This window comes from Dasypus novemcinctus, chromosome 25, assembly GCF_030445035.2.
Source record: "Dasypus novemcinctus isolate mDasNov1 chromosome 25, mDasNov1.1.hap2, whole genome shotgun sequence".
NCBI classification, from domain to species: domain Eukaryota; kingdom Metazoa; phylum Chordata; class Mammalia; order Cingulata; family Dasypodidae; genus Dasypus; species Dasypus novemcinctus.
This window is the reverse complement of record NC_080697.1, coordinates 32965936-32979577: the sequence shown is the minus strand read 5'-3', so window position 1 is coordinate 32979577 and position 13642 is coordinate 32965936. Positions and strand designations below refer to the sequence as shown.

The 13642-nt window shown below is 37.2% G+C and overlaps 1 protein-coding gene across 5 annotated transcripts in view; it reads right to left on the bottom strand.

Moving 5' to 3' along the window:
• The window catches only part of NOL10 (nucleolar protein 10), a 120600-nt gene that overhangs the window by 73868 nt on the left and 33090 nt on the right, over window positions 1–13642 (bottom strand). Inside the window, exons 10-13 of one of the 5 annotated variants that reach the window (XM_058287881.1) lie at window positions 11455–11533; window positions 8964–9113; window positions 5927–5993; window positions 1268–1306 (exon numbers count right to left, since the gene is read on the bottom strand). In XM_058287881.1, the coding sequence (XP_058143864.1) occupies window positions 1268–1306; window positions 5927–5993; window positions 8964–9113; window positions 11455–11533 (335 nt within the window). The remainder of the gene's footprint in view (window positions 1–1267; window positions 1307–5926; window positions 5994–8963; window positions 9114–11454; window positions 11534–13642) is intronic. The other 4 variants (XM_058287882.1, XM_058287884.2, XM_058287885.2 and 1 more) reach the window with 4 other exon arrangements.

Sequence of the window (13642 nt, the reverse complement as noted above, 5' to 3'; positions counted from 1 at the left end):
AAACATGTAAATAACAATGACACAAATCCAGAATGAAGGACATTCTAAGAAACTACTAGCAGATCTTAAAAAAATCAATGCCATGAAGAAAAAAAGAAAATAAAAGACAAGGGGATTATTCTCCCCTAAAAATATTTAACAACTAAATGTAATGCATAATCTTGATTAAATCTTGCTTCCAAAAAGAGAAGATAAAAAAGGCATTTTAGGGACAACTAGGGAAATCTGAAAACAGACTGGATGTAAAATAAAATTAGGGAATTAATGTTATTTTTATTCAGTGTGAATAAAGAACAATGTCTTTATTCTTGTGAGATAAATGCTAAACCAAATAGAGATGAAATACCACCGTGTCTATAGCTTATTTTGAGTGATTCCACACACATGGCACTATGTATACATACACAAATACAGCAAACACAGCAAAATATCAACAAATTCTAAGTGGAGAATAAAAAGATATTTATCCTCTTATTCTTTCAACTTTATGTATATGTGAACATTTAGATGATAAAATACTTGGGATAAAGTGAACTTTCTTTTCTAGAAAATTAGTAACACAGATCAGAGCTTGGCAAACTTTTCCTCTAAAAGGCCAGAAAAATAGTTTAGGCTTTGTGAACCATACAGTATCTATTATAACTACTCAAATTCACCCTAGTAGCGCAACAGCAACCAGAGACAATACATAAATGATAGAGTGTGGCTGAGTTTGCATAAAACTTTCTTTAAGCCAAAAGACAAAATTTGAATTCCATATCATTTTTTTTTTTAAGGTAACAGGGCTGGGATTGAACCTGGAATCTCATATGTGGGAAGCCAGAACTCAACTACTGAGCCACATTAGCTTCCCTGAGTTGTTGTGGTTTTTTATTCATTTGTTTGCTTGTTGTTTGTTTCTTTGTTTTTAAGAAGCACTGGGAACTGAACCTGGGCCCTCCCATGTGGGAAGCAGGCATTGAACTGCTTAAGCCACATCCACTCCCTCATATCACTTTCGTGCCACAAAATACTATTATTCTTTTGATTTTTTCCAACCATTTAAAAATGTAAAACCGGGTAGCAGATGTGGCTCAAGCAACTGAGTGCTCACCTGCCACACGGGAGGTCCTGGGCTCAGTTCCTGGTGCCTCTTAAGAAGACAAACACACAACAAGCAGACATCGAGCAAAAAACAAGCAATGAGGAAAAACAAGCAAGATGAGCAGACAACAAGCAAAAACAAATGGGCAGGGAGCAGATGTGGCTCAAGCAGCTGAATGCCCACCTCCCATATGTAGGTCCTGGGTTTGGTTTCCAGTGCCTCCTAAAGAAAAAACAGACAACAAATGCAAACAATGAGCAAAAGCAATGAGCAGATGAGGGAGCCATCTCCGTGGGGGGTGGGGGGAGGGTTATGGTGGTATAAAAAAATGTAGAACTCATTCTTAGCTCATAGTCTATTACAAAAACAGGGGGCAGACTGAATTTGGTCATAGTTTGCCAATCCCTAGTAAACTACGTTTTCCTTCCAGATTGTCATACCTTCTTCATAAAATTCCCTTATTAATTATACATTAACTATTATAATTTTAACAACATAAATTCTTTTACAATTAAAATGACCTTCATTAAATAAATGTCATAGATATTTTTCCCAGAAAGACACTGCTAATTTTCATTAAGGAGCATGCATAATTTTTATCATGGAAAACTAAGACCCGGGGTGAAAATACATTAGTATTCCAGAGAAATGTGGATTGAATTATCAGCATTCTCTAAACCATTTTAAGCCTCATACTTCATAGTAGTTGACAATCCATCCCTTCTAACATATCAGACTCACTCTCCTCATCCTTGTAGTGCCAGCAAACTTCATCAGTGATGGAATTTTTAAAATGGATTTCTTTATAGCTTGAGATGAGTGTAGGTATTCTGAGGAAGAGGTATCCTTATTAAGTAGTCTTACACTTTGTGGGTTAATAGATTTTTATGTCCATTAACGCAGAGGATGAGGGATGTATAGTAATTGACCTTAAAGTAAGGTAAGGTCGAGAATGTAAAGCTGACCATAGAAAGATTCCAACAACTAGGCCTGCTTCAGGGAATGGAGAATGGGTACACAGCACTGAAGCCTGGTAGGCGTGCCAGCGAAGGGTAGCCAACAGACGGGCACTTGCTTAAGCAGGTGTCCCATTGGACCTTTGTGCTCTCAGTTGCCATGAAAAAACTGATGCAGCTCCTCAGCCTCAATAATCCCCATTCCATGTGAGCCAAAGGCAAGCTCTATTTATATCTTGTACCTTACCAACATCCTAAACTATTAAGGATCTCAAAATCCAGACCTATACAGTCCAATAGAAATGCCATGTAAGCTACATATTTGCTCTAAAATTTTCCAGTAGCCATGTTAAAAAAGTAAAAAGAAACAGGTTAAATTAATATATTTTATTTAACCCAGGATATCCAAAATATTTTCGTCTCAACTGATAAAAAAAATTACTGGGCGGCGGACTTGGCCCAGTGGTTAGGGCGTCCGTCTATCACATGGGAGGTCCGTGGTTCAAGCCCCGGGCCTCCTTGACCCGTGTGGAGCTGGCCCATGCGCAGTGCTGATGCACGCAAGGAGTGCCGTGCCAAGCAGGGGTGTCCCCGCGTAGGGGAGCCCCACGCGCAAGGAGTGCACCCCATAAGGAGAGCTGCCCAGCGCGAAAGAAAGTACAGCCTGCCCAGGAGTGGTGCCGCACACACGGAGAGCTGACACAACAAGATGACGCAACAAAAAGAAACACAGATTCCCGTGCCGCTGACAACAACAGAAGCGGACAAAGAAGACATAGCAAAATAGACACAGAGACAGACAACCGGGGTGGGAGGGGAGGGGAGAGAAATAAATAAATAAATAAATCTTTAAAAAAAAATTACTGAATGACTTTACTTTTTTCATACAATGTCTTTGAAATCTGCAGCATATTTTACATTTACAGCACACCTCAATTCAGACTACTCACATTTTCAAGCTCTCAATGACCAAAGTGGCTAATGGCTCCCAAATCAGACATTATAACTTTAGAGTTTCTTTCTCTCACCACTATCTACCTTCCTTCAAATTCACTCCACCATTCCAGCTAAGCCTGTTCTTCACTCATTACACCTTCAACTCCACCTGGTTTTACTCACCTTTTCACTTAGCCCAGACCCATTTTAGAGCATTTCAATAACCTCTAACTAGAACCCCAGCATCTTCATCTGCAATTTATCCCTGAACTCACTATAATTTGACTCTACCCTACTATTATTACAAAATCCTTTCAACTATCACCATTGAAATGCTAATAACAAGACCCAAGATACTTCCTCTTTTTCAGGAGAGTAGAATGTAAATAGAAAGTGCATGGGCTCCAGAATCAGGAAAGGCTGGATTCTACCAAGGCTGTGGGCTCTGCCACACACCAACAGGGTGACCTTGGGCAAATTACCCAATTTCTCTGGCACTTTCCCCTCCAATTCAAAACTCAGTTTTATGAGAGATACTATGATAATAAATTTTTAAAGACTAGATTGTTGCTTTTTCTTTAATTTTCCATTACTATTTAGAAAAATAAATCAAAGAATGACAAAAACATTTAAAAGAAGACACAAAAGAAAAAAGAAAGGAAAAAGAGAAAAGAAAAAATTGCATGCCATTCACTACACAAGGTTATAAAATTGCTAAATTTTATATTAAGCACCTGTCATTTGGATGGCAACATAGCAGCATTCAATAAATCTTAGTTCTCTCCTTCCTGCTCCAATTTCTATATTTTTCCAGCTTCTATAATATTTGATACTAGTTGAGCAATGTCCACTGAATCTCTCCTCTCTTAGCTTCTATTACGTTACAGAAACTTTTAACTGTCATTCTGTCCATTCCTGTTAAGTTTCCTCAGCTAGCTCCTCATTCTCCTCTTTCTCCCTTTATAAGGACTCTAGGTCCTGCTCACTCCTTGTCTCATGCCATACTTTCTCCATCAGTATCTCATTCACTCCCACTTATTCTAGAATAACCTCTATTTAAATGTCTCAACAATTTACATCAGTAGACCTGCTTGTCCTGAAGTCAACAGTTTCTCCTATGTACTGGACATGGCTCCCAAACTCAAGTCTGTGGGTCAGTGTAGGGTTTGCTGCATTAGGACTACTTGGGAAGCCTATTAAAAATAAAAATTTCTGAGCCCTATCCCTGCACAGTCTGAGTCAGTACATCTGGGATGAAGCCAGAGAACTTGAATTTTTTTTTTAAAGCTCCCCAGGTGATTCTGATGGGCAGCCAGGTTCAAGATCTTCTGCCAGATACTGCCATATCTCCTAACACTCAAAATTTGCAAAAGAAGAAAACATAACCTTTCTCTCCAATTTGTTCTCTCTTGTGCTCCCTATCTCATCTAATACTATCATTCAATTCAGACATTTTAATTAAAAAACTAATGTACCCTTATAGAAACTCTGTATTTTATGTATATTATGCATGACTCTTCTGTGAACCTACACTTCTCTAATTTAAAAAAAAAAAACAATCTTTATATTATGGGCAGAATTACCTTTTTTTTTTAAAAGATTTATTTTTTATTTATTATTTTCCCCTCCCCACCCCAGTTGTCTGCTTTCTGTGTCCATTTGCTGTGTGTTCTTCTGTGACCACTTCTATCCTTATCAAGGGCATCAGGAATCTGTGTTTCTTTTTGTTGCATCATCTGGTTGTGTCAGCTCTCCATGTGTGCGGTGCCATTCTTGGGCAGGCTGCACTTCCTTTTTTGCGCTGGGCGGCTCTCCTTCTGGGGCGCATTCCTTGTGAGTGGGGCTCCCCTATGTGGGGAATACCTGTGTGGCAAGGCACTCCTTGCGCGCATCAGCACTGCACATGGGCCAGCTCCACACACGGCAAGAAGGCCCAGGGTTTGAACCGCAGACCTCCCATGTGGTAGGTGGACACCCTATCCATTGGGCCAAGTCCGCTTCCCCAGAATTACCTCCTTAAAACAAAGTCCTAACAGGTCCTCTCTGATTACAATAAAACGCAAACTATTCAGCATGTCACTCAATGATCTATCTCCCCTCACACTTAATTCCCATTTCAGCTCCCCCATAGCCAGTCTCTCTCCAGCCACGAGACTCCTCACCCTTCCCACACAAAGCCCTAAGTGTCCTATTCTTGTTCTCTTCCTTACACTGTTCCCTCATGTGGATCACCTCATCCCCCAACTCTATCTAACCAAATCGCGTTGTCACTCAAAATTTAGTGCAAATGAAAACATTCTCTACAATCTTCTCCAATTGCACTGGTTGAAATCACTCTCTCTTACATGTTGCCAAGTGTTGTTTATACCAACATTATGGAACTTTGTGTGTCTTCCCTGGTACCCTTCTATTAAAATTATCTGTGTATGTCTGTTCCTAGAGTACATTCTTGAGAGCAGGTACTGTTTTCATTTTTCTCTTAAATCCCAAAATTCTTCACAGATGCACCTTGAAATAATTGTTAAATCTTGAAATCTCTCACGTAATTTGCCAAACAGCATAGAATATAACAAAACCCATGGCTTCATCATCCGTGTGTTATTAGGCACTCAATTCTTCAAAATCCCAACCTCAATTTTCACACACTATTACTAATCACATAGTTGAACTAAAGAGCACACTCAAATAGCATTTCATCTGCCACCCACCTATATTTGTTACCAGTCTCTACTAATAGCTAGGCTGGCTGAGGACTGAGTCAGTAAGAGTGACATTTTCTGAGTCATTCAAACCATTTCCGCTCTTGGTTTTCCCCAGTAAAAAGAATATCCATGAACTGTCCTGCCCAAGCCAAACTATGTCCTAATAAATAAAATGAGCATAAAATCCAATAAAGTATAGCCTAGATGTGTCTCATTAAATGATCACTTGCTATGTAATTAACATATACCTGAGTCAGGATAGAGGCACACATCATTAATGTCATGTTCTGGCTCCAAGGAAGTAAATATTTTTCCCTAAAAGAGTAAGCAAAAATGAATTATTAAAATAACTAGAGGAAGAAAAACTTCGGCATTATCACTCAGAGAAAATAAAATGGAGACATAAGTCAACCACCTACTGCCATGTAAAGAAAGTAAAATCATATAACTGAAAACATAGAATTTAAGTTTAAAAGGATCTTGGAGAATTCCTCTTATCAACAGATCAAACGGTTTCATTTTAGAGACGAGTAAACTGCGGCACAGGGAAGAGACTTGCCTAAAAAAATAAATACAAAGTTTTAAGGATAATGTCTTCAGAGTAGGAAAGCATAAAGTCTAAAATTGTGTGTCAACTTTGTAAAAGAAAAATTCTTATAATCTATAAAATATACCCTATTTAAACCTGTACTCAAAGAAATTAGAAGAGGAGAGATGGCCCACACGATAAAATAAGGTCATTATCTGCCACACCTGAATCAAACGTTTTGAGGAGGCTCAAGACAACAGATCTAAAAGAACTTATAAAATGAAAATCCTACAAATTCATAAGGTAGTAACATTATTACATAGTTAAGGCTAAGACATTTTTATTTTAAATGTGAGGGAAATGTGCTAAATTTTTTTAAAAATTAAAAGGGAAAGTAAAAGAAAAAAAGGCAGAAGAAAATGGGTGTGGAAAAAGATGAAAGGAAAGATAAAGAAAGCAAGGCAAGCAAAACCAAATAATTTGGGGTCGGTCAAGGGGAAGTATTTAGTCATAAGAAACCAAAAAAATGCCAAAATAAAATTTATTGTAGCAATTACAGCACTATGATTTCAAGAACTGATACTGGAAATTTCTGCTAGCTCTTGCATTTGCAACTCATCATTAGAAGAGCAACACTAGGATGTGACTAGCTGCTATGGCAAAGGGAGGAGTGTAATTAAAACACAGTGAAGATGGTTATTTCATGCACAATTAAAAATAGCAGTTACATTCTAATTCAAGACAAAAAAAAAAAGATGACATTCACACAGTTAACTTATTTTTCTCCCAAGTTTTCTATGAAACTGGAAGGAAAAAGGAAGAAAAGGGAGAAAGGAAACTATAATCACATGGAATAAAAAAGTGCCACAGGTTAAATAATATGGAACTCCACATTACAGAAAACTAGCAATTATAGGTAAGTGTCTGGAAGGATACATCCAAACTGATGATAATCATTACCATTAGGGAAGGAAGTAGGCTACAACAGGGTCAAGGATAAGTACTATAGTATTTTGTGAATTTTTATAAACAAAAACCCATGCATTTACACAGGGGTGTCCCCCGCGTAGGGGAGCCCCACGCGCAAGGAGTGCACCCATAAGGAGAGCCGCCCAGCGTGAAGGAGGGAGCAGCCTGCCGAGGAATGGCGCCGCCCACAATTCCCGTGCCGCTGACGACGACAGAAGCGGACAAAGAAACAAGACGCAGCAAAAAAGACACAGAAAACAGACAACCGGGAGAGGGGAGGGGAATTAAATAAATAAAAATAAATCTTAAAAAAAAAAAAAAATAAGTAGTCTTAAAGCAAGTTAGTTTGGATTGCCAGAAAAAGAACAAAGAAAATTCTGATCTAAGACAACAGAGAAAAACAATTTGAGTCTTCTTACAAAAGCCTTTGAAAACTTTAGAACTCAGAGGAACAAAATGCAAACAGCATAGTATATTCCCAGCCAATCATCAGGATAACTCCTCCAAGAATTTAGAAAACCTGGGAGTCCCTAACAATAACAGAGTCACAAGGAGCTATGAAGGTATTGGAGCTTGAGAGAGGCAGAACATACCTTGAAGATAACTTTCAATCTCTGCAACAGATCCAAAAGGAAAAAGAAAGTAACTTAAGTAAAGTCAATACTCAGGAGGTAAATTGAAATAAAATAAAACAGAAAGTAAAGGTACAAGAAGCCAGTGATTCTGACAGTTGTAATTTTAACAGAGGGCTCCCTGTACCATCTCTGCCCTGAGCTCAGGCAACTCCCAAAGAGTGACACTTGCCCTCTGGCAACTAATACTGAAGCTAGTCGATCTTCCACCAACTTCATCTAAAAGATGAATAGAAAATAAGTGTTCAAGAAGCATGATGTATGCAACCTTCTCTCAGATGGTTAGAAGATAGATAGACAGACAGATAGATAGATAAAAAAGGATGTAACAAATGTGGCAAAAGGTTAAAAGTTGGTAAATCTATACATATCTAAATAGAGGGTATACAAGAGTTCTCAGTGTTGGTTTTGTATTATTTTTGCAACCATTCTGTAAGTTTGAAATTATTTTAAAACAAAAATTAATTTTTAACATATAAGTAGAGGGGAGCAGATGTGGCTCTAATTAATTGCAAACAATTCTTAAAATCAACTGCTATTCTAAAAGTATTTTTTGCACTTATTTTATAAAACTTTTACTATTCTCACAAAATATTTGTTTTAAAATGTAAAATGAAAAGCAGAAAGTGGATTAGAACCAGCAATAGGTTAACTGCTACTTTTTAAATGATGGATTTGAGGGAAGAGAATATAAAAATTCTCAAGATAATATTGTTTTTAAGAAAAATATTGTAAGGAGCTACTGTAAGGGTGTCATTTCTTTAAAATTCATTTGTTTAAAATGGGGAAAAGGGATGAAAGGCATAAGAAACAGATATGGGAAGATAATCAGAGGCTCATAAAAACTTTCCTAAGGTTGTGAGAGAGTCTCAAGATGAAGGGGTATGTCTCATGATAAGCTGTTTTAAACAATGATTTACTCTCTAACTGGGCATCTACAAATATGCATGCTAGTTCCAGCAAATCAGAAAAACTTCAATCATGACTACTTTATCTGAAAATGGACATTATCTACCCTGAAGTAACTCACTTCCTATTAAGTTCCCAAATGGATACTCAGAATCTTTTTCAAGAATCCACATAACAAAAATAAGGCAATGGAAAGAAAAGCATAAGGAAAACATGCAAAAAAGTAATTTCAACAAAAATACATACTGAATTCTTATTCCACATTTTGATAATTCGAGAGTCTGCAGACAAAATTAAATCTAATGACTCCTGGAAATGAACAGACTTAATGGGCAGGCCATACTGGTGATCCTTAACTAGCAGCGGCTTATCAGATCGAAGATCATATAATAAAATCTAAAGGAAAAAAAAAAGTTATTTGTGCTTAAACAAACTAAACATTTTATTTAAAATTTAGTATAAGGACTGTTATTCGTTTCATTGCCTTTTTATGAACACAATGAATGCCCTTGCTCAGGGTGCTGAGGTTAGTATTAAAGTCAGTCAGCAGAACTACTCTAGAAAATGCTCTTTAGTATATATGGTTTTATGAATGTAAACCTAAGTTACTCTTTCCCACCAAAGCAAGTTTAAGAATTACTAAGCTATAATAAAAAAGGAATCAAAGGAAAGCCCCTTAGGATTTGTTCCTTCTTTGGCTCAATAAATGTATACTGAGGGCCTATTATACACCAGACACTCCACAGGGACTACTGTCTTCAGGAAGGGGAGGCATAATGCAGAGAGTCCTGGTAGCTTCAAGAAAGATGGTGGTGGCAGGGCTTGGAAGAGGGGATCTCTTTTGACTTCTGTCGATGGAGGCAAGGGGCTCTGGAGAAGCTAGATGGCAGGTCCCTGCTTGACTCATAACAATGGAGGCAGTAAATCTACAGGAGGAAGGGTCTTAGACCCATTCTGGGGATACAGCAAATTTGCAAACATGCGGGCGCTGACTTGACATATATCGACGGAAGGGGCACTTAGCAGAAGCCAGGACAGGTATTACTCACAGAAACAAACAACTGAATCAGACTTCATTTAAATAACTCTTAAATAGGAGATGGGTGGAGAATTCTAAGTTTTTCACTTACTGTCAATACTGGGTTTGTTTCATTCTGTTAAAAAAGGAAGGCAGAAGGACAGGAGAGATGCATGGATGGAGAGATGGATGATAGATCTGCTATTAAAATCATTAAATTAAATAATATATGTGATGGGAAATCTATATTTTATGTAAGATTTTTCTGTAAATTTGTAACTTCTCTACTAAAAAAATGTATATGAAAACAGCACAAGGTAAAACACACAGTGAATGTTCATAAGTGTCTGCTCAATTTTAATACACAACTTATTTAATCATACTCAAATACATAACACTTTCTGAAAAGTCACAGAACAAACTTGGTCACTTGTTTCCTATCTTTGCAAACTGGTATGTCTAACTGTGGCCTGACTCGTATGACTCTTGACAAGTAGTCCAATTCCTTCTGGGTTAGATTTGAAAGCCAGTAAGAAATTAAATGCTTTTAAGACATAACTATACAAAGTTTTTCACTTATTCAAAATAAACACAGCTTCTTTTCTATAAAATAAAGAGAAATAGTTGTGTTTTATTGGATTTTTTTGGTTGCTTTTTTCGAGGTACCAGGGCTGGGGGGCTGAATCCTTGACTTCGTACATGGGAAGCAGGTGCTTAACCACTTGACCTTCATCCACTCCCAAAACAGAAATAGTTTTTATACCTTCACTTTTATACATTTTAAATGTTGAAATGTTTTTCATGCTACAATGAGATGAGAAGAATCTGTGCCTTTGGTCAAAATCTTGTGGGCTATAGAAATTAATCCATCCCACACAATATTAAAAAAAAAAAAATCACCCACAGACAAATCTGCCTATTTTTGCCAGTTCTCCAATAAGAAAGCAAGGAGAGAAAATGGCCAAGGCAAAGGGAAAGTGGTAAATTTTGTGATAGCGGTTACCTTCTTGGACTCTACTGAGTCTATATTACAGATTAGGGAATACAGACAAATGCCTAAGATGTTTTCAGAGATTGGTAGAAATATCTGAAACCAAACCTTTCATCCAAAATTACAAAAAGGAAAAAAAACCCTAAATTAATAAAAATCTAATTAAACGTAAAAAAAAAAAAGGAAGAAGAATGACCCAGATAAATTCTTTGCAGCTAATTAATTTCTACCCCTCAGTTCAGCATTTTCTGAAGTGTGTTCTGCTGACCACTCATTACATGGGATGTAGTTAATGGCACAATGTGAAAAAGATTCCTCAGATAAGCAAATTCTGGAAATACTTTTTAAACACATTTCTTCTTGTCTGTAGGAATTCTCAGAGCTTTCAATGTATATTAAAACACACCATGAATCTCCAAGAGTAGGAGTTTGGCAGAATTCCAATGGCCCACAAACTCTTCAAATGTTCCAAACACTGCCAAGAGAACATGTGAGTCCTATCCTACTGTAGCTCCAGTTCTAGAGTCTCTCAGATCAACCACGAGGGCCAAAGTAAAAATTTCTCAAGGTATTAGAACTCAGCATACTGGAGCACCCCCTCTACTTGTCCAAAACAATAATGCCTTAATTTCAAGTCCCACAGTGAGAAGACGTGCAGATATTTCCCATAGCATATGCACTCTGAAATAGTAACTTAAGCATGAAGTTTCCAACTCAAACATATTTACCTGCCCTGTGGATGTTCCAACCGCCATGGTCAAAGCACCATTAAATTTCAAAGCTGAGATAGTTGGTAAACTGTTTATCCTGAAAGGCAAAATATTCGTGCTCCATGTAAATATGACCAAATCACCATCCAAGTAACATGTTCGTTATTAATATTCACTTCAAATCTAATGGGGAAAATCATATTTCCAGCCTTCTGTTTAAAAGGTACTGAATCCAAACTTTCATAATCAAAGTAAAAAATAAGCTTTTCATACAAATGTAATCTACCTTCAAAAATGTGTAGATTATCTCCTTGGAAAAAAAAAAAGAAATATTCCCAAAGTAGAAACAAAAAAATAAATCTCTGATAAATGTAAAACCAATTGAAAATAGGCAGTATGACAATATCTTCCCTTTTAATTAGGTCAGAATAAGATCTTTACAGAGACATCCCACTTTTTCACTTAGGAGGAATCAATTTTGTATTTGGGTATGGGTATACTCATTTTCATTTTAAAGTTAGCCATGTCAAACTAACTAAAAGCCTAGACCCCACATGGGGACCCTAGAACCTCTGGAATGTGCTTCTCATTCACCAACCAAGAATATCACTATCAAAACAATAATTATGGCAAAAAGAATGCTAGAGTAAGTCAGAAACATGATTGCAATACTTACTGTTCACACATCCTTGGACCAGGACCTATAGTCCAACCTGCTGACTACTTAGCATTATCAAGTCTCATATGCCACCTAAAGTCTCAGCCAGTAATTACACTGATGCATCTGTTTGGAACATTGAGGCCTCACATTTGTATCATTTTGGATCATTTACCCTTCAAAATGAACTTTAGAATCATTTTCCAGTACAGGGCATGTTATTTTTCTCCACTTACTGAAACATTTTGCTTAATATCTAGGCTCTAATATTTTAATATTTTCTGGAAGGCAATCTAGCAGTATGTACCAAAAGCTTTAAAAACATGCATACTCTTTAACCCAGGAATTCAGTTTCTAGAAAGTTTCTGAAAATAATCACAGAACTATAAATAGACATATAATAGTGAAAAACTATATCGACCGGGACCCGGTGATTTAAATTATAGTTTTGTCTGCTTCTGTGTATGCAGAGCTGATTTTTACCTTCTTTTCGTATTTTTGAAACTGCTTAACATTTTTACAGTAAGAATAAATCATTTATACAAGATAATAAAATTATTCTTTAAAAATCAACAAAAGGATCATCTTTTAACCTCAAATTGACAGCTGAAAAATACCCCACCACCGAAACGGACTTTGGCCCAGTGGTTAGGGCATCCGTCTACCATATGGGAGGTCCGCGGTTCAAACCCCGGGCCTCCTTGACCCGTGTGGAGCTGGCCATGCGCAGTGCTTATGCCCGCAAGGAGTGCCATGCCACGCAAGGGTGTCCCCCGCGTGGGGGAGCCCCACGCGCAAGGAGTGCGCCCGTGAGGAAAGCCGCCCAGCGTGAAAAGAAAGAGCAGCCTGCCCAGGAATGGCGCCGCCCACACTTCCCGTGCCGCTGATGACAACAGAAGCGGACAAAGAAACAAGACACAGCAAATAGACACCAAGAACAGACAACCAGGGGAGGGGGGGAAATTAAATAAATAAATAAATCTTTAAAAAAAAAAAAAAAAAAACATACCCCACCACCAAGGACAAAAGAAGTCATTAAAAAATGTATGCAAAATAAATATTCCCATGTTTTTAAAGACTACAGTCAAGATTATTTTCTCACATCCCTTCTTTAAATTTTCTACAATGTTACTTTTATCACAGTCATTGAATTTAAAATAGAAGCAAACTTAAAATTTCTATTTGGCATGATGGAAAAGTTTTGGTAATGGATGGCGGTGATGGTAGCACAACATTGTGAACATAATTAAAAGCACTGCATTATATATTTCAATGTGGTTAAAAGGGGAAATGTAGGTTGCATATATGGCACTAAACTAAAGATTAAAAAAAAAAAATCCACGGACTTTCACAACACAAATAGTGAACCCTAAATTAAACTATGGACTAAGGTTAATAGCACAATTATATAAATGTGCCTTCATCAATTGTAACAAATACACCACAACAATGCACGATGCTAATATAAAGTGGTACATGGAAAACCTCTACTTTATGCCTGATTGTTCTGTAAACTCACTTCTCTGATTAAAAAAAAAAAAAAAAAAG